This window comes from Serinus canaria, chromosome 2 (assembly GCF_022539315.1).
Source record: "Serinus canaria isolate serCan28SL12 chromosome 2, serCan2020, whole genome shotgun sequence".
In the NCBI taxonomy this organism is placed as follows: Eukaryota; Metazoa; Chordata; class Aves; order Passeriformes; family Fringillidae; genus Serinus; species Serinus canaria.
The window spans coordinates 142455790-142483204 of record NC_066315.1 but is presented as its reverse complement, the minus strand read 5'-3'; the positions used below and the strand labels follow the sequence as shown (position 1 = coordinate 142483204).

General features: G+C 38.9%; 1 protein-coding gene across 3 annotated transcripts in view; it reads left to right on the top strand.

Moving 5' to 3' along the window:
- ASAP1 (ArfGAP with SH3 domain, ankyrin repeat and PH domain 1) overlaps positions 1–27415 on the top strand; it is a 141394-nt gene that overhangs the window by 28256 nt on the left and 85723 nt on the right. For 2 of the 3 annotated variants that reach the window (XM_018913929.3, XM_018913918.3), the window contains exon 3: positions 741–870. In XM_018913929.3, coding sequence (XP_018769474.1) covers positions 741–870 — 130 coding nt within the window. Of the gene's footprint in view, positions 1–137; positions 263–740; positions 871–27415 lie in introns of those variants that run through there. The other variant, XM_050970805.1, reaches the window with a different exon arrangement.

Here is a 27415-nt window from a genome sequence, read left to right as displayed (position 1 = left end):
CGACCTTGCCAGCTTCCGCCAAAAAGCCCTTTTTTATGATAAGAAAACGAAAGAGTGGCAGCCTCCCCCCCTCAGAAACCGCGGGGCCGGGGGAGGGGAGCACCGGCCGCGCCTGCGCGGAGCCGCTTCCTCGTTGTCGCGCGTAGCGGCGGCGGGCGGCGCGTGCCCGTCAGCGGTGCCCGTCAGCGCGGCCCCGCGGCCCCGCCGCGCCCGGCCCGGCCCCGCCTCCCCCGCCCGGGGGGCGCAGCCCGAGCCCGCACAAGTCAGTGCTCGACGCGGGCGGGAGCGGCGGCCGGGGCGGGGGGCGTGCGGGGGTCGGCGCGGGTGGGGAAAGGGGCTGAGCCCGGCGCGGTCGCCGCTCCCCTCCCGCCGCCCTCCCCGCAGCGCCGCGGCGGGGCCGAGCTGGGCTGCTCGGAGGCGGCCACGGGAGCGCTCCCCACCGGCGGGGCCGAGCGAGGGGCGCCGTGCGGGGGCCTCTCCCCCTTCACCTCCTGTCCGGAGGAGGAGGGGGCGGCCGGGGAAAGGCTGGATGTAGAGGGCGAAGCTTCAGCCTCCCTCTGCGGCTCCGGTGCTTTGATGCTGCGGGTCTCTGCTGGCTGTTAACATCTTCTTCCCTCTGCTTTTTTTTTTTTTTTTTTCGTTTTCTTATTTTTTTCCGCCCACCTTTCCCCTCGAAACTTGGCTTCCCCTCTCTCCGGATCTGCGTGCCCGGCTTCTCCTGGGCTTTACCGGTGGGGCAGGATCATGCCGGACCAGATCACCGTGTCGGAGTTCATCGCCGAGACCACAGAGGATTACAACTCCCCGACCACCTCCAGCTTCACCACCCGCTTGCAGAACTGCAGGAACACGGTCACGCTGCTGGAAGAGGTAAAGCGTCCACACCCCACACCCTATCCCCTGTTTTTTATCATTTCCCCTCTTTTTTGTTCCTTTTTAATAATTTCTTTTTCTGTATGCCTTTGAGAGAGCATCAGGGACGGGGCAGCACCACCCGCCCAAATCCACAGGAGCCAGAGGCGTTGGTATGCATGTAATCTGGTCTTTTAATTGTGGGACTTTGCCCTTGTGTTGAGCTAGTTACAGAAAGCTTTCCTGCTCTGGCGTCTCGAAGATTAGTGCGTAAAGCAGTTGTCTGAACTTAAATGTTGCTGTGGTACTTCTCACTGAAAACAGTGTTGTCAGTTGTTGCAGTAGAAAAAAAAGCGTGAATGTTGGGATTTTCAGAGGGAAGATGAGGGGTGAGTTTTGTTTGGGAGCCTTAGTAGAGGTTTTCCCCAGCCACTCATTACATCAAGTAAGCACAGAACTCTGCAGAAATCTGCAAAGGGAGACTTGGTTTAAGAAATGAGGTAAGGATGAAGAGATGAATGTGGAGAGAGGGAAATAATATGAAAACGGAATTGGTGGAAGGAGAGGAGCAAAAGAATGAAGCAGAAGAGATTATACGGTCTCAGCACTTCAACCTTGAAGCCTCAGTGCTAGGGTTTTTTCATGCTTGCTATGACCATCATTTAAATGTTCACCCTGCTCTGCTGTCAAGAAATATGAGCATGAAAATGGATAAACTTCCAGAGCTGGCTTCCAAGGAATACCAGTCCACTGCTTCCTATTTGAGGTTTCAGAGTGATTTCCTATGGACTAGGTCAGTGGTTATGAGGAAATGCCTTCCAAATGACTTTAAAACAAGACAGTGTACAGCTCTTCTCTTGCCCTATGCTTGCTTGAAGGTACAAGCATAATGACGCTGAAATAAGACCAATTTTTGCTATTGTTGCAGAGGCTGCAGTTAGTTGTTGTTTTGGATTATACACTTAGTTCATCAAGTATTTGTCGATTCTTCAGCAGCCAGCGCGTATCTAGGAGATGGATTTAATAGAGTCTTTTAGTTCTGCTGAATGTGTTGGCATGAGCAAAACATTTGGTATGCAAGGAACGAGTATTAATTATTTAATTATGGTTTTTGCTTGATAGTCTTGGGTATGGAAATATAATGCCACAGGATTCAGATCAGCTGAAGTTTTAATAGAAAAACTGTCTATGTTCAAAACTGTAACAGCGCTATTGTCTGTGGCAACTGACTAGAGTGATCGCAAGTTCACATTTAGAATGATGTATTTTATTTTTATTATGTAACCTAGATTAACATCTGTAACTTTTCCATAACTGTAACTGGTTTGGTTTTTCTTTTCTCTTGTAACTAAGCCATGATAGATTTCTCAAAAATCAACCTGTTAGGTTAGTGTTGGACAGAATTGCTGCCCCCTGTTCTTAACGATGTGAAATAGGTACAGATATTGATATGCTTATTAGTACACTTGACAGCATGCATAGAGTTAAATAATATATATTTTGTCATCACTGGTGACTTACTTCTAGGGTAAGAATACAGTGTAATGCTTTCATGGGTTTGGGAGATACATCAGTTCAGGCTGAATGTGATAATGCCTTTCCAAAGAGAAACAAAATATAGACGATAAATACACAGTGTTCTGCACTATTTGTGTGGACTGTGTGTATTTTAGAAGCTTTTATGTCAGATTTGACAATAAATCGGGGAATAAAGAATGGTGGGTACTTCTGTTGCTTGTGTTGCTCTTCTTTGAATTTCTTTTGTTTGTATAACTGTTTCATGTGCCCTATTTGAACTGATTGTAGTTTAAAGTGGACTTGTTTTGCATTTTTTTTTATCTGTAAATACAAAAAATATTTATTTGGTGGGAAACAAGATTTAAACGGGCTCCACTGTTAACATGTGCAAAAAATCTGCAACTCTCCCAAATTTATAGTTAATAATTTGCCTGGAGAAATACAGTCATGATGTGGCTAGCAAAAGGCTCCTTTGGAGTCTTTGTGCATGCGAGTACAATTACAGTGAAGACACGGTTTTGCTGCTGCTGCTTTCAAGCTGGGTTGGTTTCTATACACCTGGTTACCTAAAGCAGTGAGTTCTGTGAAACACGGGATTAAAACGAGTGGTTGAAGTGGGTGTTTTGTAGCTCCTGCTGCTGTTGTTGATGTGTGGTGAATGACCTACTCAAGCAGCTCCTGAACTTCAGTGTTGAGCCTGCTGTGTTAAGGGAAAGGGGATGGTTTCATCCTTGCAGCTGTTTGATTTTTAACTGAATGTTGCATCTGGGCTGGAGCTCTCTCTGGGCTTTTGCAGGCAGTGTCAGGCTCCGTGCTGTTATGGCGCTGCTGCCTGAAGGATCTGAGGTCGTTATTCTACAGCTAATTTAATTCAGCACAACCTGCATCTACCTCAGCGACTATGAGCTAGTTTGTGCTTAACTAATTATTTTCTTTATTCTAAGCAACGTTGCAAACTGGAACTATTTTCTGAACAGAAATGGAAGGGAAATTAAACAGATTTAATGAAAGTTAGCTCTGCTTCCCAACCTCTGAGTCCAGTGTAATTCCTGCTGTAGCTCAGATCAGTGGCTAGATAAGAAAAACCTTTTCATAAAGAATGTGACGAAAAAGAAATGGTTTTGTGTGGATGCCTTTGCCTAGTTCAGTGAAGTTATTAAAAAATTGTGAGCTTACTGTTCCTGCATCACAATGAACAAGTTTTCTGAAATAGTAAGAGGTGATGGACTCATTGGCTGATTTTCTCACTTGCTTGTCCATCAGTAGAGGGGCAGTGTGTTCAGCTGGGTGAATTGCTACCTATTATCTCCTACTTGCCACTCTTTTTCCTATTTAAATCATTTTTAGAGGAGATTTTGGATCCAGTTATATGCAGTTTTGGAACAAGTGTCTACTGAAAAATCAGAGCAGACATGTTTACTGATTCTGATGAGTTTGCATTCCGTAAGTTTTCAGTGGAAGGCTTAACAAAGCACAAAGGCATATCTCCCAGAATGAGAACCATGGAAGTGCTCCTCCAAAGGTCTTCTCTGTTCTCAACTTATTAAAGCAATAGACAAAACGAAAGAAAATCTTCCACCCAAACTTTATTTAAATCTGCCATAATATTAATCAAAGACAGTGGAAAGAACATGCTACTCTCTAGCAGTTTATTGAATAGGAAGGTTTCATGATACATTGTTTAAAACTACTGAAATTTAGGAAGATTTTCAAGTTTGGTTTTTTTTTCCTTTTAAAAGACCAAGCTTAGATTTTTGTCTTCCAGTCATACCAAATTAAAAATAAGATCCTGCCATATTTCTAGCCAGGCTTAGGCATCTTTAACAGTAATTACCAAAAGCTGCAAGATTGTTTTATAAATTTTTTTTTAGCATAAGTGTTATGTAATTGCCTCCAAGTAAACACTCATTTTAAAGTTCATTCTATTGCTAAAATAATAGGGCTTTTTCTCAAATTCATAGAAGGAGAAACAACCATTATATTGTAATATAGATTGAATTTGAGAGAATTTGCAATCTATACTCCTTTCTGTTGATTTCTTCAGCATAATCTGACATTCATGCAAAAAAAGATATTTTTAACATATTTCTGCATGCAGGTGGGAGGTTTCTTTTATAATGCAACACCTTTCCTCTTTAGCAAGGCTGAGAGAGTTGGTGTTTTCAGCTTGTAGAAGAGAAGGCTCTGGGGAGACCTTAGAGTAGCCTCCCAGGGCCTAAAGGTGGTTATAAGAAAGTTGGAGAGGGACATTTTACAAGGATGTGGAGTGTCAGGACAGGAGGGAATGGCTTTCAACTGAATTACATATAGGGAAGAAATTCTTTACTCTGAGAGTGCTGAGACACTGAACAGGCTGCCCAGAGGAGCTGTGGATGCCCCATCCACAGCTGGAAGCGTTCAAGACCAGGCTGGATGGGACTTTGAGCAGCGTGGTCCAGTGGAAGGTGTCCCTGCCCATGGCAAGGGGTGGAACTTGATGCTCTTTAAGGTCTCTTCTGATCCAAGCCATTATATGAATCTGTAATGATCATATGAAGAGGGAATTATTGCATATGTAAATGGATGGCTAATTTTTGTTTAAAGTAAAAAGCCTAAATGGTAAATACAGACAGTTCACTGGTATAGTCTCTTAAAATACAGCCTCTGCTCTGTTTTGACCAGACATGCTTTTATATCCACAGAAGCTCCATGATTGTATTACTCAAATAGATTTTGAAAAGTTGATTTTAATCATTGAGTTAATATTACTTTATGAGCTAGTTGGAATTTTTAGAGAATGATGACATCTGTTCTGAAAATAAGTAGTGCACATGTGGGATCACCACAAGACTGTCTTGATTATCATTCTGCTGTGTCCCAGCTCCAGCTGAAAGGACATCTTTACACTCAAGGGATAGCTCAGTTATCATGACCAGGCAGTTCTGAGTCGTTCTCTTAAAGTAGCAGATGTTGTGCAGGACTGTCTGGAGACAGAGATTAAGCTTAAATATTTAAATTCTCTTTAGTCAGGCTGGTAGATATGAAGGGAGAGCTATAAGCTGATGATAAAATAAAGAATAGCTTCAGTTGTGATGATGCTGATTTTGCAGCTTAATGCCTCTTTTACTGTTGTACTTCTGTAATACTTGAACATCTTTAATAATTAATGTTATTTCTTTCTTTCTTTTCCACTTGAGTGAGAAGCTGAAAACTCAAAGTGTGTTTTCTGACAATTAGATTGGCTGCAGACATGTTTGCATTTTGCTTTCAGGTTTTGGTTTTGTTATGTTTTGTTTTTTAATTAAAAAAAAAAAAAACAAACCAACACTCTTCCTGCAATGATTGTTGCTCATTTTGTCTCTCACTGTGCTGATCTGCCTGAGCACAGCAGTCTGTCACTCTAGGCTGGTCCTATAACAGATGTGTGCATATATATCAGTAAAAGAATGACTGTCTGGCTCCTGCTCAGCCTCGTACACATTTTGTTGTTCTTGGTACAAGTCTGGTAGAATCTAACATAGCTTGAAAGGAGAAGATTTCTCATGTTCTTCTTCATGTCATAGATACGTCTCTAAGATTAGAGATGGGAAAGGGGAAAGTATGGGGTTGTTACTTTTTTTGTTTTGCCTCTTTAAAAATTCTTCTTTCAAAATGTGTTATGTATGAATCATTTTCACAGTTTCCCATATGTAGCTTTCCCTGTGGGCTTCAGTTTATGCATTTATTTCTTATTCTACTGTGAGGAAGGACTTTTGGTGTGAGGATGAGGGGACAGCATTTTTCCTCCTTATAATTTTGTTGAAACTTGTGTAGCTCTGAAACTTCTATAACATTTGATCTTCTGTGGTGATTTCATACACTTTTCCACCACAAGATCCTTTTCCAGGAACAAAGTGTTCTATCAAGGGAGGCAGGTGAAACTGTGCATGAGAACAGGAGCATTTCCATTCTGGATCAACTTTTGCTGGTATTATGTGTAGACTTTGTTCATTAGCCTTTGCTGTGATAATGGGTAGGATCTATTTTGTGTGTGCATCAAGAAAATAGAAAAAATTTCTGTCACCTAATTTCTTTTGAAGCATCACTTCTATATAGTTGCAACAAATAAATTATAGCATGCTAATCTTTGTATTTCTCCATTTTTTTAGAATTAAAATATATTTTTTATTTTTTGGAGGTGAATCCAGGGAACTCCAGCAGCATTAGACTTAAACTCAGCTTTTCCTAGCCTTGTAAATTATTACTTATGGCAGTTTGAAGCAGTCTTGCATCACAGAGAGCTTTGTACTTCAGAGCTGGTTTATGTAACAGACCATGAGCAATCTTCAGTTTTTGAGGAAGTATGCTTTTGATAGCAAACCGTCCTAAAAATAATGGATAAGAAAAATTTATTTGTGTAGTTAGTAAAACTCAGGATAATTGTTGCTGCTTTTGCATTGAATGACAAATTGCAACAGAGATGTGAAGATGGGCATGTGAGCATTCTGAAATACAGAGGCCACAGTGAGAGCACATGGGTGACTCCCAATCACAACACTGAAAATGTGATACAGATGGAGTTGACAGCAGTGTATTGTATTTAAAATGCAGCTGAGGATGCTTTTATATTTGCATGCTACAGTATTTATTCATTTAGTGTGTAATCAGTTTTACCCTTCATTTGATAGTAGTCAAAGCATTCGTCTGTAATAAGCAGGCAATCTCCTTTTACTTGAATGTGACTGATGTGAGGAAAAATAAGAAACACTCACTGGTAGCTCAAAGTTTCAGTCATGGCAGATGAATTAGCTTTGCCTTTTGAGAATTTGTATTCATTTTAGGCATATTTATGAAAGTACTTAGTGCATTTGGTACCTCATATGTTTTTTTGAGAAGTACTGCTTCTTGTTTTGAACTCCCAACAGGCTTCTTCATGTTTACTCATCAGTTAGGAAGCTGTGAAAGTGCTCTTTGGTGCACTCTGTTCAGTATGCTGCGCAGATAAACCCTGATGGAGTGTGTACCATGTAGTCATGGGAACTTGGCCCCGATGGAGGGGAGACACTTAAAGTGACACGACTTAAAGTTGAGTTTAATGTTTAGGTTTGAGTCCTGTGGAGACACCTTCCATAGTTAAAAAGCAATAAAAAAGTACTTTTAAGAAAACAGAGAGGGGGAAACAAGCCACAAAGCCATGTTTGTATTTCAGCAGGGTATCACTGAAAGACTGCACGTTAATGACTCAGAACAGAATGAGATTGGTTGATTTAATTTCCAGTATGTTTCTTATTACAAAGAGTAAAACTCAATTTTCATAACTGTCTTTGTGATTTGTAACAATATGAATAAAGATAGCTTTTAATAATTTTAAACAGCAGATGTGGAGCAAATTTACAGAGCATAATTGTAAGAAAGATCATAGCATCTCATTTTGAATGGAATAGTGCCTTGCAATAAAACCATCAGGCAGAATCAAGCTGAGAATGATAATTATCAATATTGTTTCAAGTGCAAAGGTAGGCAATATAAGCATGTTCTAAAAAAAGGGCTCTTAACTAATGGCTTTTTTATATCTCATGGGAGACTTCTCAGAGTCCAGTTAGTAGCGTGTTTTGGTACTTCTCTTTGGGACTGTTCAACCAGGTTTTGATACTGGCCAAGAGGTCTAAAGTTTATTGGTGAGGACAAAGGAAAAGCCTTGAGATAATGGCATGAGTTTCCTTTCCTGAAGGAGTGCAGCTGGAAGTCCACTTCCCTGCTGAGAAGTGCAACGAACAGTTATTTTATATTTCTAATGACAGTGTTGATCTGTGTTATTTATCTATAGCTATATGAAATGGGTTGTAAATATTGCTATCAGTGGACTAATGCTGAGCTTTTGTATAAGAATTGTGACAAGTAAGATTTTGGAGTACAGTGGGCTTGATTATGGTGAATATGGATCCTTTAATGATCCTGTGAAAAAGCAACAAAATGTAAGGATTCCATTTCCACCTTTAGTCACATAGATGTGCCTGTGGGTGCACGTGGCCTTCTTGTCTCTTTTAGTCAGAGGTGAAAAGAGAGGCCTGAAGTTGTGCTGTTGCTGTGGTTAAGCTGGAAAGTGTATGCTTTTTCTTTCTTTTAAATAGTCCCCTCTATCTTGGCCTTTCTTGTTCTATCCTTCTTGTTGCATTTCTTAACAGAAGAAATATAAAACTTTCTGGTGCAGAAATAGAAACTTAGGATGCCAGTAGAGTCTTTTAATTTCTTGGTTTTCTCTTAGTTAAGAGCTAAAAATCAGTATTATGCTGGAGGTAACTTCCTGCTAAACAAGAGTCTGTAGGACTGTCAGACCTTAGACGTGGTGTGCTCTGGGAGCCTTCTGTCTAAGCTGGGGAGAGATGGACCAGGTAAGGGATCTGCAGGGTGGGTGGGACATGGGCTGGGTTGCCAACCCAGAAGGTGGGGAGTCAATGAAGCAAGTTCAGCTGGCATCAGGTTGCAACTGACACCAGTGCCTTCCAGGGTCAGTATTGAGATTAGACTATTTGGTATCTTTTAATTGGGTAGATGGTAGACTTGAGTGTGATCTCAAGTTTATTTGGACCATTCCAAGTAATTTAATGTGGTGGCAACAGTCACCCTTCAGTGGGATTTGGGGAAGTTGCCTGAGGAAGTTACAGGAGGAGCCTTGTGTGACTCATTGAAGAGAAAAATGAAATCCTGCCCTAGGGATGGATGGAGTTGCCATGTGCAGCAGTACAGGCTAGCCAGAAGACAGTGTTCTACGGAAGAACCTTGGATTCAGGTGGATGAGCTGTTGAGTGTGGGTTCACAGTGACAAAGGCCAGCCACGTACTGGGCTGTGTTAGTAAAGTTGCAGCCAGAAAATAGTGGTTCTTCCCCCCTGTCAGGAACTGTGAGACCACATCCAAAGTACTGTGTTTGGAGTTCACCAATAGATGGAAGAAATTATAGACTGCCACAAGTCCAGGTGAGGTTCACCAAGATGATTTAGGGCCAAGAGCACATCACTTCTTCAGCCTTAGACAAGAGACTGAGAGAAGGTCATATTGATTTCTCCAAGTATGGAGTACATGTAAGGGGAGAAAACTGATAGAGTAGAAATTCTTACTCTTGAGATTACTTTTGAGAAGGTTTTGAGGGGGTGTGTTTGTGGTTTTTTTATTATTACTATTTTGGGGGCTTGTTTGTTTTGAACCATGAGTCTGGTGAACAAGTGCTCAGAGAGAATGTGAAACCTCTTGTCCTCAGAGACATTCAAAACTCCACTTGTCTGTAGAAGTAGGCTCCTTAAAATTGTTTGGACTGCATGATTTAATCTTTTAGAACATAAGGAGGCAGAGTAAAGTGGTTGTTTAGTTTCATGAATGTGTTTTTGTGTCTTCAGGTAGGAGTTTACAGTGAGCTTATTCTTGGAAAAACAGCACATTTAAACCTAATAAAACTGGTATAAGAAAATTGATATTTTTTTTTCTTTCAGTGGGAGACTGCTTTAATAGAGAAAATGGGATACTTCTCACACCTCTGCAAAAGTGTAGTTGAAAGGCTTATCAAATTGGGGGCTTTATGTGATTTTTAGGAATAGTTTGAATAGTTATTGAATGTTGGAAAATTATGTAATTCTTTTTAAATGACCAATCTGTACTTCTAGAAAGTCAGCTAATTTATTTTGTAAAGTTATAACTATATTAGAGCTGAACTATGTCTCTGCTGGGTTAATTTTTATTATTAACTTTTCTTTGTAGGAAGGTGATTTGAATTTTGAATTCTAAAGCTCCCACCTTGAATTTATTATAATAATTTCCTTTCTTCTTGTAGTATATTTTACTTTTCAGTAAATTCTTTTGATTTTTTTTTTTTTATTCTCACAGCAGGAAATTTGGACTAAAAAGAAAAATACACCTGAAGATTCGTCCTTAATATAAAACTTAATCTTTTCCGTAGCACTTCAGAAAAACTTACTATGGATGGGGGAGGCAGGAAAGAATAAAATATAGCAGGTTTTGTTGGTTGGGAGAGTTGTGTCTTGTTGTGCGACTGCATTAGGATTTAGATATCCTATTTTAAATAGGTTTTAAAAACTTCATTTTCTAAAATCATAGAATATGGGGAAATTTTTCCTAATGGCTAATCTAAACCAACTATATTTCAGTTTAAAGCCATTCTCCCTTGTCTTATCACTACATGCTCTGGTTGGAAAAAGTCTCTTTCCAGCTCCTTGTAGTAGGCACTGGAAGGTGCCATAAGATTCCTCTGGAGCCTTCTCTTCTCCAGACTTAACAAGCCCAGCGACCCTCAGATTGCTTTCATAGAAGAGGTGCTCCAGCCCTCTGATCATCTTTGTGACCCTCCTCTGGACTGGTTCCAGCAGGTCCATGTCCCTCTTATGTTGGGAACCCAGAGCTGGACACAGCACTGCAGGCAGGGCTTCCTTCAGCCTGCTTGCCACACTTTTCCATTTTTCTTTGGGCAGCCAAGGGTACAATTGGCAACTGCACGTTACTAGCTCATCTCTGGTTTTGGTTTTGGTTTGTTTTTTTTTTTTTTTCCTTTTTGACAATTAGAATCCTCAAGGCCTTCTTGACACTGCTTCTCTCAATCCATTCATCCCCCAGCCTTCTGATATAGGGAGTTGCCAGGACCCAGGTTCAGGAAGTTGAGCCGTTGATTCAGACACTTTGGACACGGTCATTCAGCCAATTCCTTGTCATCCAACCTGTATCATCCAACCTGTGTCTCCCTAATGCCTGACAAGGATGTTGTGTGTGATCATGTCCTAGGCCTTAGAGAAGTCAAGGCTGGTGACATAAAAAACACATGACAATCAAACTACACCAATGCAATACTCATTCAAAACAAAAAAACCCCATTTTAATTAGTACTTCTATGTGTCAGTGTCATAGGCTTGAAAGTACCACACAATGAAAGTAGGTGAGCTGTTCTGTGCAGTGTGTAGTAAGGAAATGAAGACAGCTGTTAGAAAAATGTAATGGTGATATTAAAAGCAACTTAGGATGCTTTTGTTCAGTGATGACAGAGTGCCTGTTTACAGCCCTCAAAAACTGTTTGTTAATTGTCAGTTTATGAAACTGTTGAATTTTAATAAAGTTGAATGATGCCAGAATGAGTATTACAGAGTGTGAAAATTGTGCCAGGCTGTGCCATGTTGTAAGTAAGCAGGACCATGGTCCATGCCTGTGTTGTTAATAATGTAATATACAATGGTGATGGTGTTTGTGAAATCAGTGGGAATGGATGACTTTTAACTAAGAATTCTTAAGGAGGTAGCTTAAATCTAAGATACACGGATGTTGTTGGTTGTGTTTTGGCTTTGTATTTTTTTTGCCTCACTAAGTGTCAAAATTATTGATAAAATTGTTAAATGAAGAGTGATGATGCTAAGACAATGCAAGTGGGATATCCTGACTATGTCTGTTGTCCAATCCAATCTCTTATCTTGGAAAAGTATTTCTATTATCTGTGTTAGTCATGAACAGACAATGAGTTTATAGCAGACAAGAATTTATAACTATCTAGAAATAGAAAGTTGAATGAAGTTGCCTTAAATGTTTTGACAAAGCTGTTTGTTTTTACTGTAAAACTGATTTCGCACACTACATTTTCCAAACCTTATAAACGATGCTTTGATTTCTTTTGCAAATTGTACTTCATATGAGACTTTGCCAAAATTAAACTTTTTTTATTTGATTTGGGGAAAGCTACTTGGGCACAACAATAAAATTTTGATTCTTTTGCAAAGTAGATGGATATATATATATATTTTAGTTTTCTAGTATATTGTCATGACTGCAGCACTTAAAATGGTATAATTTTTAAGGGATGTTTTGTGGTGGGGTCTTTTTTTTGTTGCCCCTTTGGTTGGTTGTGGTTTTTCTTCCCCCACCTCTAGTCTTTTTCAGGGAGAGATGAAAGAAGCCTAAAGAGACTCTTTGATGTTGAGACCTACTTAAATTATTTTTCACTGTTATGATACCAGAATTGTCTGCTCACAGATTTGGAAAAAATGGTGGTATTCCTTAGGTGATGTGATTCAAGCATACAGAGAGTTAAAATCTTTTGGGGTGGGGTCATTGCAGAAGCCCAAGTGCCCAAATATTGTCTGCTCACTAGTACAGTTATAAGGGAAGAGATGCTAGATCTCTCTAAATCCTCCTTTCTAAAAATGTTTATTATCCTCTGGTGGCAGTTTTGTTGCCAAGCTTTCACAGGAAGTGCTTGGAAGGAGACCTTGTTTAAACTGGCAGAGAAAACATGAGAAGAAATGCCCTTTTTTCTTTGCTGACAGTTTGCAGGTTTAATGAAGCCCTTTGCTGCTGACTTAAACCCTCAGATTCACTTCCTGCCCTTCCCTGTCTCCCCATTTCATTTGAAGTGCTCCGTATGCTTCCTTGGTTGCTTTTTTCCACCATGTCTAGGGCAGGTTTTTCAAATTTTTTTTCCTGTGGTTAAAACAGCTGTAATGGTGTTGCTTTACTTCAGCAAAGCCTGCTCTATTTGCTGAACTCATGTGCAGTTTAGTACAGCTTCCTGTTTTTCTCATCCTATTTAATTAGGCAACAAGTTGCAGCAAAGCAGCTTCCTTTAAAATGAATCACTGAATATTGTGCATATTGTAAATATGAAAGCAATTCATGTCTCTTTGAATCTTAAAAATTGTGGGTATTTTTCCATAGCTTTAATGTTTGTATGGAAGACCAAACCTGGTTACATGCAAAGCAATTTTCTCCCTTTTTCTGTATTCCTTTTCAATTTGATTTGATTTACTTTTTGTTCTCTATTGCTGCCTTTTGATGGTAACAATTAAGAGCTGTCCTGCCTTATTTTTTTCTGTCATGATCTCAATTGCTTCATGACATATAACTTGTTCCTACAAGTAATGGTGCTACTTCATTGGGTCCAGATGAGTGTATGACATTAGATAATTCATCAATAAAATTGACAAGTACTTATTAGAACTGTCTCATTTGTCTTACAGTGAGCATGGTATAGTGTGCTTGTTCTTATAGCAATGCAGCTGTTTCTTTGAAACACTCCCTGTGTGTTCCTGTGTGAAAAGCAAAGGGAAATGAGGAGTTAATACAATGTAGCTGGTGCAGAGTGCAGTTCATCTTATAAACCTGGGAAACAGTTACAGACTTGGTCAGTAGTATGAAATCATTGATTGGGTCATGACTCAAACTGAAAAACTACTGGGTGGAGTGATGACATTTTGCTTGTAGTTGAAGTATGCTGAAAGCACATGTACAGTGTGTACAAAGATATCTGGATGGATGCCTCTTCTCTGGTAGAGTGATTTTGCCTGTTGTAAACATGCACCTGGACCTTTGTCCATGTGCCAAAAGTTAAACCAGAAGGCTATGCTTTAGACTTACTCAGCAGGACCTTCTGGGGTATCGTTCTCTCATCAAGTTGCTATATGACTCTAATTTGAAACAAACCTATAATCTTGTGGTAGAGGAAAAAAACCTGAACTTTGCTCATCGTTAAGGAGAGCTGGAGCTTGGCCTGAGGCTTTAAAAGTAAGTAGATGCACCTGTAGTGGATGTTATTAGGTGCAAGAAACACCCTACGTGGTGTTAGTGATTCATGTATGTCAGTGAGTGAAGTGCTCTGCTTGAAGGACTTCCCAGTCATTTTATACTGGACTACCTGCTGAATAATTCCACCATTTGGGAATTATGAGTTTATGGAGTTTATGGTGCTTCTTCTGGAAGAATTTACAAATGTAGTTAAAACCTGACCATGATTGAGAGTTTTTAAATAAAGATTAGATCACTCTGAAAACAGCTGTAGAGGAGTTAAATGTATAAAAGACTAGTGTTTAATAGTGTGAATTTTTAACTATTGCTTATATGTGCTGAAAGTCTTTTTAGTGGTGTTTCCTGTGTGTGAAAGCAATTGCAGGAAAAAGAAATTTATATCTCTTGGTCAGCTAAATGCTAGAGAAGTGGGTTTGTCCCTGTCCAGTTAATGAATTTTTCTGAGGTAATCAAAAAATCATGTAGTGTGTTTTCCACATGACCAGTAATTGGAATTTCTTGATTTCTGAGAACTTACCTTGAAGCTGAGTATCCTAGCTGAATGAAGAGTACTGAGGCCTCCATGGGAAGGCAAGTGAATATATTAATTGACCATAGAAAACTTTACAAAACACTGGTGTACTGGACACTTAACCTTAATGAAAGATCTTAACTCTGATAGATCATCTTACTGTTTTTGACAGGGCATCAGGTAAATAATTTCATATTGCAAAATTCCGAGTTATAGCAGAGTCTCGTAAGATGGCAAAAAAAAAAAAGATTTCTGTTTTCGATGCAGGATTTGAGTAGCTTTTATTGATGTAGTTTTAATGGGAAGGAAAAATATGCAAGCCTAGAAGTTTATAATGAAGATAGACTGAAAATGTTTTAAAAAGCAGTTCACTGAGCACCACTCAGCCTTTTGGGAAGCTGGGATAAATTAAAATGGAAGTCTGTAGAGAGATGGTCATTTAGGGATGTGTCTTACATGTGGTAACAATTAAGATGTGAATGAAGCCTGCAACTGGGCTTCTGTGTTCTGTACTAACCTTACTTTTTACCATCTGTGTGTCAGGGTATATTCACACACATCAATACAAAAAATGTACACATACCTCAGTATAAAACTGAGTGGGCTGCTGCTTTCCTGTGTCTGTGCTGTGGTTTCTGGCCCACTGAGCAATGCACATGCGGCATATAGACAACCAGTGCTTTCTTCATCAATATGGGCATTTAATTTGAATTCAGCTGATGCATAAAGTGTTGACCCAGGCATGTCACTTCTCTCCTGAAGCTTAAAGACAGTTGGTAAGTTTAGGGTGGTATAGAATCATAGAGTGATTGAACTGGGAGGGGCACTCAAAGGCTTTTATTTCCAACATCCCACTAGTGAGAAGGAAGATCTTCAACTGATTCATGAGCTTTGGTTTATTTAACTGCATTGTAATCTCAAACAGACTTCCTTCAATGGGTTTTTTCTATTGGGCTTTTATTTTGTGGATTAATCTTTAGAACAATTTTGACCATTCTTAGGAAGCTTTCAACTGAATTTGAAGAACCCCTACTTCATACTTTGAGTGCAGTTTTTGAAGCATTTTTTCTTCTTTTTATTGATAATGGAATTAAAAAAATGGAATACAACAATATGTTGGTTGAAGAGATAGCTTATGTAGAAAAATGAAAAAGTGTACAGCAGAATAATAGATGTGCTCCTCAAGTACGTATGATACATGGATGTAATGAGTTGTGCTGTCTTGGATGTTGCTTTCCAAAAAATTGGGGGAGACATGTGATGAAATATAGAGCCAAAGGCAGATAATGAAAGTTTATCATCATGTTCCAGGATCTGCTCGGGACCAGGTATAGTTTAGTGCTTAATGTGTTGAAGCATCATGGTGTTGCTCCAAAATGTTAGAGTGATAAAACTTTCATTTCAGATGAGGAATGGGTAAGCAGTGTTTCAAAACTTCAGCAGTATTAAACTTAAAATTAAATTGAACAGTATTTTAAAAGAAATTTTATTAATTTCTGCTCAGACTTTGAGCACAACATTTGGATAGTACTTTCCTGTGGTCTTGTCCACAAGGGTCTCAGGATGAGGGAAGAGACGAGAAAGTTGACTCCATGTTTTAGAAGGCTTGATTTATTATTATATGATAGATAATATATTAAAACTATACTAAAAGAATAGAGGAAAGGATTTCACTAGAAGGCTAAGCTAAGAATAGAAAAGGAATGAATAACAAAAGTCTTCTCTCAGACTGAGACCAGCCGGACAGGTGAACTGTGATTGGCCCGTAATTGGAAACAGCCTGATGAGGCCAATCACAGATTCCCCCTGTTGCATTCCACAGCAGCAGATAAGAATTGTTTACAGTTTGTTCCTGAGGCCTCTCAGTTTCTCAGGAGGGGAAAAATCCTAAGGAAAGGATTTTTCATAAAACATGTCGGTGACACTTTCCATCATTCTATTTTACCCTGTATATCTTGTCCCTTCTTGAAGGGCCTAGAGTTGACTGATATCAAGTCTGTGTGGATGGCTCTTAAATGCTTCAGCGCTTATAGCAAGACCTCCAGAAGACTTAGATAACAACCTTTTCTATAAAAGCTGCTAATATTTTGCAGAAATAAATGTATTATTCACAACTTGGTCAATTTTTTATTTGTGGGTAGTTTGTTCTGAAAGTCACTGTATGTCCTTCTAAATTGTACTGGTTCTGTCCTAGTCATCCTGCTGTTATCCTATCCTGTTATCCATTTTTGTAGCTGCATTAGCATAGAGCTTCTGAGACTCCCTGGCTTATGTGAACACAATAATGGAAAAGTGAATGGTTAGGAATTGAAACACACATTGTGGATGGAGAAGTGTGCTATGATTGAAACAGTAAAAACTTTACTTGCTCAAGATATTATCAAAACTTGTTTGGGTTGTCAAATTTTTCTCCAGAAATTGTCACCACATTGGGTCAAATCACAAGTTCTCCTAAGCCTGTATCCTGCTCTTTAACAATCACTGATCAATAGCATCTGTCCTTGGGAGAACATTAACTGTAAAACTTGAACATGATACTATTTTAACAATCTGCTGCTCAGAAATTTTCTGAGCTGAAGATGATAAACTATTAAACACACAGATGTCTTGAATATCCTTCTCATTAATTAGAATTTGTTAGTATCCATGCAAACGTAAATTTCACATCTTACCTATGTGGTGTTTAGGATAAAAAACCAGAATTTTAATTAAACTTGCATCCTTATGATTTAATTTGGCATTTTAATAGTATGAGAAAATAATTATTAATTCTGTGTTTATTTCCTCTGTTCTTACAGACTGTAGACCTCTCTTGCTTTACATCAATCACTTTTTTTTGAGCTTGAAGAACATTAGCATACACATATTTAATCCCACCCCCTTAGGAAGTGTTTTCATAGTTGAGGTCAACCTAATTGCCTTCTTGTATCTCTCTGTTAATGTTTTGAGAAACAAAGAACAAAATGCAGATGTACTATGAACCTCCATCTTGATATAATAATGCCTTTTGTGCTGCTTTTACTCTGTCCTCAGTGGTTTGATATCCTGGTAGCTCCTGAATATTCAAGATAGTTCAAGAAAACTCTTAAAATTGCAGCACGTATTTTGTTTACAATGGTCATGGTTGATTCAGAGACTCACATTATATATGTAAATTTAAAAAATGGTTTTTTAAGTGCATTGCTTTATGCCTTTACATATATATTTTTCATCTGCTCTCTTAATGGGTAGTTAGAATTTATGAAGTTAGATGACCTCTGCATATCTAGTTTTCATTTTTCTTTCTTAAACATCTTATGTCATCAGTGAACTTTGTCTCTTTACCAACCGCATTCTTTCACGACAGTGTAGGATGCATTGAGCTGCACAGATGGCAGAACTGATTCCTGATGACTTCCCTTGAATGGCAAAATGGACATTTCGGAGTTAATTCCTATTTAATTCTAAACAGTTGCTGCTCTGGAAGAATGGCTTTTCCTCATCTCATGTCAGTTGTTTCTTTATCAAGCACCTTTGGTGTTGAGCATTGGTACATCTTGTTGAAAATTTGGGCAGACTATACCAAATAGGTTACTAATAAAGCTATTTGTCCACCAAAAAGAAGCTCAGAAAGTAAATGACTTGGATCCTGAGGTATCTCTTCACCAAACTCCTGGTTTGGGTTATTTTTGTTCTCCCTCTCCCCATGTTTGTCAGTTTCTTTGTCATTTTGAGGTGTGGGAATGAGAGAGGAGGTTCACAGCGGAATTAAAATAGGCTTTTTGCTTTCAATGTGTTTGAAAAATATTTTGGTCTGTAGGCATTTAGAAAAATTGTTGCTGCGGATCTCCTGGTTTGTGATTTTTACATTCAGTTTGCAAAGTGCTTCTATTATTTCCTTATTTGCCCATGACTTCATCTTTTTGGAGGATGTCTTCTTTTAGTAATCTCATTTACAGGCTCTTTTGTCATTATGAAAAGCTCTGTTTTTTAAATGACAGACATTCATTTTCTTAGGTACAATTACTTAAAACATTATAATCAAAGATCTGAAATTGTGTGTTAGAGAATGGGAGATCCCCAAGATACCTTGTTGGAAAACTGTAATACTGAGAATTATATATGAGTACTAATTTAATGCAAGTAAGTATTTATACTGTTTCACCAGGAGACCATCTCATATTAAATATAATTTTAATGTACTTTCCAAAAGTTTTTGTGTTTTCAAATAAGCTTAGGGTAATAATGCAAATATTTGTACATTTTCAGGAAAACAGACCCTTTTAGCCAGCTGACCTTTGCTAAAAACATGGCCAAGAGTGGAACGCTTATAGAAGAATTTTGTGTACCTTAGAAGTACACCGGAGACATGAGCATCTAAATTCAACTGGGGTTGATGAACATATTTTCCATGCATTGTCTTTGTCCACTGAGATGATGTTCAACATGTCAGGAGACTTCCTTCTTTTTGTGTGAAAAATGAGACAGCCCTTCTGTGGGTCAACAAACATTAGAATACCCTGGTCTGAAGTTGTCATCTGAGAATTGGGCAGATGCTTACTTCAAAAACATGGAGTACTTAAAACTCGGCTAATTAATTTTGTAGAATCAGGGGTAAGGTTCACAATGTTACAGTTTTTTCTCTTGCTTAAATTAGTTAAATTTAGAATGTTTATTCTTTACAATGTTACCCATGTGTCTTTACAGAGAAGATTTTGTTGCCTTCTCCTCTCCTTATGTCAGTGCATTGCTGGGTCGGTGCACTGCTGAGGAACAGAGCCTGTGCTCGGCACTACTGGAGCTGCACTAACCACACAAGTGCCTGCACAGGAAATGGAAACTTTCTTGCATGTGCTGCAAGAGAAGTTGTGACACGATTGTGCAGGTGGCACTGCTGGCAGGAAGTTCTTCCTCTCTGCAGGAAGAATGTCCCTTCTCTGCCCTGCTCCTGAATAGGGTTGACCAGAGAGAAAGGTGGGATTACCAGTCTTCAAGTGGGCATGATCAGTTCAGGATTTAAAAATGTGTAGCCAGACACTTTTAATTGCACTGTTGGCCAAAGCAAAGGATGACTTCGTTTTTCATGTTTAGGCTTGGTTTTGTCTCGGCTTTCTTTTGATCACCTGTGCAGCATGGCAGCAGTAAAGGTTGTCCTTTAAGTAGTCCAGGCTTAACTTGTCAACCAAGCAGTTTCTTTGTTCTTTGTTTCAATACACATCCTTATATCAAAGGGCAGGTGAGCCTCTGGTGTTGCACAAGTCCCCTTTAACCGGGGCAGGTGCACGTGCAGCAGGAGTGGTGTTTGCTACCACCCTTCCTCCCCAGCCTGTTCTCGCCAGGCTTGTGTGCCTGGAGCAGGGAGAGCAGCACTGGGCTGTGCCATAGCAGTGGCTGCTTCTTGGCTCTTGCTGCTGAAGAATTAATAGCCTACCTCTCCTTGCTTTTGTTCCCTTTCGATTGGCCATTTGTGTTCCTTTTTAGGAGAATATTTGTTTACTGAGCTGGATGTTTTGGCTAACAGTTTTTAAATGTGAAAAAAATAACAAGGCATCTGCCTCACAACTGGGATTGTGCTGGGAAGGCAAAATGAAAAAGTTCTGTGAAAAGAAAAAGGGATGAAAAGGGAGATGAAGTTCTTCAGGCAGGGTGGATGAATAGTCTTGTGTATTATCTTCAGCATGTGGCTCTCTTCATCTAGTTCCTTTTTTTCTTTACAGGATGACAAAATGTATCATTAAATTGAACTAGGAATTTGTTTGAGGCCTGAAGGTATTCAGAGTGTGGGGTATTCTGGGATCTTTGATGTTCATTAGGGAGTAATTCTGTGCCAGGTAATGTTTGCTTTCCCTTTTTTAGTTTCCTTTGCAAACTGCACTTGTACTGTTTTAAACTTCCTCCTGTAACTGTTGATGTTTCTTATTTAGCTTTTCTTTCCCAGATAACCTCCTAGGCTTTAGAAAATTTGGTTATCTGACTTCTATGGGATTAAATTTAACACAAGAGAAACTTGAGAAGATGTTTTGGGTTTTTTTGTCTTTGTATTAGTGGGTTTGTCTTGTTTTGTTTTTTCACAGCATGTTAGTACTGGAGTTGCATATAATAGAGGGGTTATCCCCATGTGATCATTAAAGTCAGTTTTTAAAATATTACAGTCTTGATGTCATGCTCTGTGCTTGCTTTTTATATTTTTCTTATGATAGTAAATTGTATGTTAATTTTATTTTCTGTTTATGTTCTGAATATTTAATTGTTTGTTTTTCAGATAATTTTAGATAAATGTTTGGGTTTTTAGTCTAATGGAGACTCTACAGTCTTAAGAGATGACTTCATAAAATTAGCAGAACTTTACATTTGGTGTCATATTTAAACTAAAACATTGTTTAGAAAGAGAGAGTAGTTATGCCCTGTGAGTCATTGCTTACAGCAAACGGAGTCTGGTTTTGCTTTGTTTCCTGAGTCTCAATTTCATTTAGTTCTCTCCACTCTTCACACTGTAAACTTCTGTCTGAAATCATGTGAGTGAGCTGGTAGTACAGCCAGGTGTCACGGGTGTTTACTAATCAGATTAAGAGAAACTGAAATAGAGAAAGGAACTTGCACGGAAGGTCAGAGTGTGTGACAAGAGTACTGAAACGTCTACATGGTTTGTGTAGGAAGCTACCAGGTTTCAGCTTAAGGCAAGGAGCAGAGTAGATGCCTGCACCAAGGTTACTCTGTGTGATTGATGGGAGGATTGCTCTTTGAGGGCTGATGAATAAGCTGGATTCCTATCTCTGTAATCGTGTTATGACCCAGGCTGCCCTGAACAGGTCACAGGGCACCACTGTGGCAGCTGAGCCCTGTTGTTGCTTTCAGCCAGGGATACCACTGAGATGTTGCAGGTTGCCTAAGAGAAGTCTGAGGAGACAGCCTGCAACCTTCTGGGTATTCTCATTAGCCTTTGAGATGTGTACTTCTGTTTTGTAGTGAATACCATTTACTAATTGTTACACCATTTCACTAAACAGGATTGTGAGACACATACCTGAAAAACTTTATCTGATGCATGGAAGTTACAACTTTATCATGAAAGTTGAATGAATGGTGAATTAAATGATAAATGTAATTGTAAATCCATTTTTAAAATTACTCCTGAGATCGAAAGCAAAATGCAGCCACTGAAATAAAAAAAAGTGTTGCCAAATATATCAGGTCCTTCTTGGAATAAAAGCTGGCTCTGTCCAGCATGAAGGCAGCTTCTGGTGTCTTCTCACAGGAACCACCTTGCAACCTGTCTTAATTGCCCTGCCCATAGCTACCAAAACCTTGCCACATAAACCAAATGCACTAAATAGCACATCCACCTAGCAGAGAAGTTATTTTAATGTTGACTTTGAGAATGTCCTTATCCAAGTTATGGTAACAACAGCTGTTTAGTGTGGCTGTGGATTGGAATATAGAGTGGTGAAAGATTGATCAAAACATGACTGACATCAGCACACAGTGCTGATAGTGAAGTGCTTTGCATAAGACTTTCTAATGTGAAATTGCCTGAAAGTATTTGCCAAGATCTAGTGTGACTGTTAGTTCATGTAAAGGACACTTAAATCAGTTTTTCAGAGTTATTGCATGAGTAGCAAGTTTGACAATTTTGGGGGAACCAGACTTGGAGTAGAGTTGGTCTGGAAGTGTATGCAGTGCTTTTAGGAGTTGCTGTGCATCCCTTGTAGGTTTTGCAGAATGGATATTATGAGTGGGTGCTGATGTCCAGCTTGCTGAGCATGTACAGGAGTTTCTGATGCACATCATGTGAACTGGTACTTTTGTTGGGTCAAAAAACCTCTGGGAATTCAGACAGCTGCAGAAAATCCTCAGTTTGTGTAGGCACAATTTCTGAGTTTCTTAACCTGTCATACCACTTCACTGCTTGGATCATCCAGCTGAAGTGAGAACTTGTGCTTCTGATAACCCCTTGAATAATCAAAAGGATTTAATAGGCAGCTGGGTGTTTGGTAGCACACCTGTCTTTGGTAACTTGCTACATGGTGGAATTAAAAATTCAGAACTATTTTGTTACCTTAAAATCACAACCAACTCCAACCACAGTAAAACTGAGTGCAAATTTAAAACATTCATAATGACTGAATGGCAACACACAGTGCAAATGTTTCTGAATGAAGTAGGAAGAAAAAATGGGAGAATGATGCTTAATCAAGTTGCAACTGAATTCACTTAGAGCTTTTCTCTCCTCCCTCTCCCCTCCCTCTCTCTCTGAGTCAGCTGGAGAACTGCCTGTCCCGAATTCTTTCTTTCATCATACCTCCTGCTGCACCTGGTAGAAAGCACAACCAGCCTTGATGCAGTGTTTGTGTGTGTGACTAATCTTATCCTTGAAGCCATGGGTGGAAAGGAGGGAGAGGTCTAGACTTAAAGTTTTCTTCATTTTTTTCTTTCTTTCTTGCAGCTGCAAATATGGGTCAAAGTGTCTTGCAGATTAGCATGTTGTATTTGACAGGCTGATTAACAAATGTGTTTGCCTGAGAGTGTGGTAAAATTTTCTGTCCCTTTTTGTGACTTGCTAAGGTTGTTATTCTGCAGAATCTGAGTTACCTTTTTTTTTTGATGGCACAGACTTTATACACCTGCAATCATATTTTCTACAGTGTACTGAATGGGATAAGTATGTATCATTACAGGCATTGAATTGTGTGTAGCTACAATGAGGGCTACAGTTTTTGTGGTAACTGGCCTCCAACTTCTTATAACAGTAGACAGTAACCCATACCTGCTTATCAAGTGTAAACAGGGTGTAGAGTGAATATTTGAAAAAAACAAACAAAAAAATCCCATTACTTTTATGTTTAATTGTTGTTCTTCTGTCAGAATAAAGTGTATTCGGTTGTTCTTAACACAACTGTAATAAAATCATCATCTTTGAAAAAGAATGGCTCATTTGAGAGAGTACTCATACTCTAAAGGTATTGTTAATGTATAATAAGTTACATAGTTCAGTGGAAATAGTTAAATTGTATATTAATAAACATATTATTGCAAATAGTCCCTATTTGCTGTGATTTGTGGTGAATGAGTTGTAGCAAGATGTGTTAAAAATTACTCCCTTATGTTTACTGATGCCAGTGTGAAGTGAAAAGTTTCTGTTCTTAGATCAGTTGTACAGTAAGTGCGCCAGTGATGACTTAGCTGGTGTTAAGACCACACAGATGTGTTATTCTTCTTGAGAGCACTCGAGATGGTTCAGAGGATACTATTCACAGGCAAAGCAAAATCCTGGACAGCTTGTTTTTCATTCCTTTCCCCCAGCAGTTTAGATCGATTGGGCTGCAAGCTGGCAATTATGTTTCATCTTTGGAGGCCCTAAAAGATACCTTTAAGGTACATATATGTTTTAGTGTCTCTCTTGGTGCTTTTTGAAAATAATACTTCTCCTGATAAGTGAGTTGCTTGGAAACTGCTGATGATTTGGAAAGTGTATTTTCTGGTCATAATACTCCTTGGTAAATGTATGGTGCAGCTGCAGAGAAGGCCTGTAAATTGGGTAGCTGCAACAATTGCACAGTGCTGCTAATAGAAACTTGTAAAAACATAGTCTGAGCTACTCTGGGTTTGTTACAGGCTGGGAGCATGCATGGGGATATCAATAGTTCAGTTTAATTTTATTTGTTAAGATGCTGTATATTGGTTATATATCTTAAGATTTGTAAAGCAAAACAACCCAACTTATGTTGTAGGCTCTATAGACACTCATACATTAGTAAAAACTTACTGATTTTTCAAGACTTGGTTTTATTTTTATTAATATTGGTGAGTCATTTCTGCAGACGTTATTTTATTTCCTTGTGTCACAAGTAATCATTTAAAAACTGCTGCTTCTGCTAATAAAGAGCAAAAAGCTTTATACTGACTCAAGGCATAAACAGAACAGAGGTCTCAACTGAGCATGCCACTGTTCAGGCATAACAAAATCAAAGCAGCTGGTTGAATAGCTTGGAGGTTTTTGTTTGTGCCAACCTTGCCAAGACGTCTGTGTTCTATAAGATATTAAGGGGAGAAGTTGACTTCAAATAGTTGTAGGTTTTTGACAGCCTGGCATTTGAATAAAGGGTTTGTATAAGTTTCCTTGGTCAAAAATGCAGCATGCCATGTACTGTCTTCCACTGCAATCTTTCTGAAATTCAAAGTGTTTTAGTATGAGTCTGAGTTTAGTTTTAATTTGAAGTGTCAATTTTATATCAGCTGTTCTTACCAAACAGAGAGGTATTTGGATTCATTGCAACAATTGAACCAGCATAGAGTTTTAACTTGTGAAAACTAGGGGGAGAATCTTTGCTTTTGGGATTTCAGATTAGCTGTTTTATCACACAGCTGTGAAACTGCAAGGTGCACAAGTTATTTGGCTTTTAGCTTTGAATTTCAGAAATCAATGCCAGAAGAATTTTGTGTGGTAGCTATGAGTGAAACTTTGAAATATCCTTTTTAAAGTAGACCATTACTTCCAGCTAATTGGTTTAGAATGCTTTTTCTTTCAGTTTCAGAAAGCTTGGAATATCACTGAGATTTTATTTTTCCCCAAAGATTCTCAAGATATCCAATACACACATTGTACTCTAACACTCAGCCTAACTCTAGGAGTCTGTGATACCACACTTCATTTTAAATAACACTTGTAGGATTCAGAAGGTACTGCTACATCATGGAAAGTGCTTGCTTTTGTAGAAGACTGAGGATTCTCTGAATTCTGTGAGCTCAGTTGAAGTCACTGACACTTTGTTATAGGAACAGTACTTTATTTTGGCTAGGATACTGAATTTATAAAGTTACATGCTGGTACAAATGGTTTAGTTCTTGAACTCAGAGAGCATTTGAGAAGAAGAGCTAAGATGCTACTAATTGCTGTGTGATGTTTGTTTTAATTTTCCAGTCCTGTATGTGAGAGCGTGCATACATTTGTTGCATCAGGTAAACACATTAATACCCAAGTGACCATAAAGTTTTACCTTGTTGAGTGAAGGCACCTTAAGGTAGTAACAAACATTACTTAAAGTAATGTAGCAATCAATCTTAAAAAAATCTTTGGAATTTAAATGTCTTACTTCTTCAAAGAAGTCTTACTTAACTATTAGCAGTATGAAACATATAAGTGTGAACTATTTGTTTGTGGAACTCATAATTACAGGCCAAAACCTAAATCATTGTTTTTCATAGTTTCACAGACAAAATTTCTTTAGCATCTGTTCCTGCAGGGCCAGGCCTGGTGAGCAGCTGAAGGTCTGTGCATGAACCTGAGCAGGGCAGTCCTACCTCTCTTCCAGCCCTGGGCTGCACATTCTGCTGTGCTTTATGCAGGAGTGCACATGGAAGGCAGCAGCAGAGTTTGGGTTGTCTACCTAGGAAACCATTTCTGGAATAAAATTTGAAATATCAAGGAAGTTCTGCATTTTTTTTTCCTTCCATTTTATTAGTAGTGCCTATTGTAGAACCTTGGGAACAATTCCTTCATTTCTTTTTTAACTGCATAGTTTTTAGATTTGTATTTTATCATATTAATTAGGGGTCAGTTAATCAATTGTTTGGTTAGACTGTGAGTATGCGATGCGTTCTTTGGTTGTTTTGCAGTTATCTGCTAAAAAAAGCATATTAAAATGTGTCACTTGTCTGATTTTGGGTAGGTAGTGGAGTTCATGGGGTTTTTTGGAAGGATGTGAAGTTTTCTTGAGATCTCAGCCAGAACGGCTGCAGATAAATGTGGTTTGCAAGCTGTTTGCAAGGCACTGATTGACTGACAGAAAGAGACAATGGGAATAATGGAGAACTGAGGGGAAAAAAACATAAGTCTCCAAGTGAAAGTGGGAGGAGGAAGAGACTAGGTGGAAGAAAGGGTGGGCATAGGGTGGGTGAACTTAGACAAACACAGTAAGGATTCACAGAAAAAAAGAGGAGCCCAGAGACCTTCACCAGCAGGCAGAAAAAAGGACATGGTGTTATGTGAGTTGGCTGTAGATTTTTCTAGTCAGAAAGTTAAAACAAATGTAACCAAAAGGGTATTTCTATCAGCACACAGCAAGGCAGCCTTTGGGAAACCAGAGCTGCTTGTAATGCAGCTTCTTGGAGCTTGTTGATCTTGCCAAGGCCTGAACTTGTGAGGGTGAGATTTTTCTGATTTTGCAGTGGGTTTTATGTAGTTTTGGATTTTTTTAAATTTATTTAATCGATTTTTAAATTTTTTTTTAATTCAGTCCTTGACAAATTCTGTGATCTCTGGGATACAGGTGAGGAATGTGTGTTATCTTGAACTGTTCTGCTGAGAAATGAGTGCCTTGATTTCCTCTAAAATAGCTGGGCTGACTTTTATGTACACTTTTACCTTTGCTTTTACTTTTTGGAGAGGAGTAATCTTACAGCTTTCCACTTTTAACCTGTTGTCTCTTGCTGTCTTCCACATTTGTCCATACTTGGCTCTGGCCTTCTGTGTTCTTGTGCTTGTAGACTTAAAGGGAACTTCTTTGACTTCATGTTGCCTCTTATCCTTGCTAGGGACTCTCTATGAGTGTGCTCAAATGTTACATATATCTCTTTCATGTTGTCAGTAAAAACTTGAAAAGAGTGCTGTCTGTCATGCTAGCAAGTGCTGTCTTGTTGTACTCCTCCTCTGTGTAGGAAAACATTTTCATTTTCTTTCATGTGTTGCCTCTATGAGATCAGAGACTTTGCTTGACACTTGCAGAGCTCTTACCCCAAAGGAGTTTGGCTTCTGTTCAGGAGCTTTGGTAGTATATGTAAGAATACTAGAATACTCCTGCCTTTGCTATGATTTAACTTTTTTTTTTTCTTTTTCAATTTTAGATTATATTATCTATGGGGAAGTTGTCATTAATTGGTCAAGTCCTTATTGCTGTAGAAGGAGATAGGGAATGGCATGTACATCCTAGCAAGTTTCTGATGATCTGCAAACTTTCAAATAGATCTTTATTAAACAATAACCTTTTTTTTGTATGGTATAAATGTTGGAAAAGGCCACTCAGGTCACCAAGGG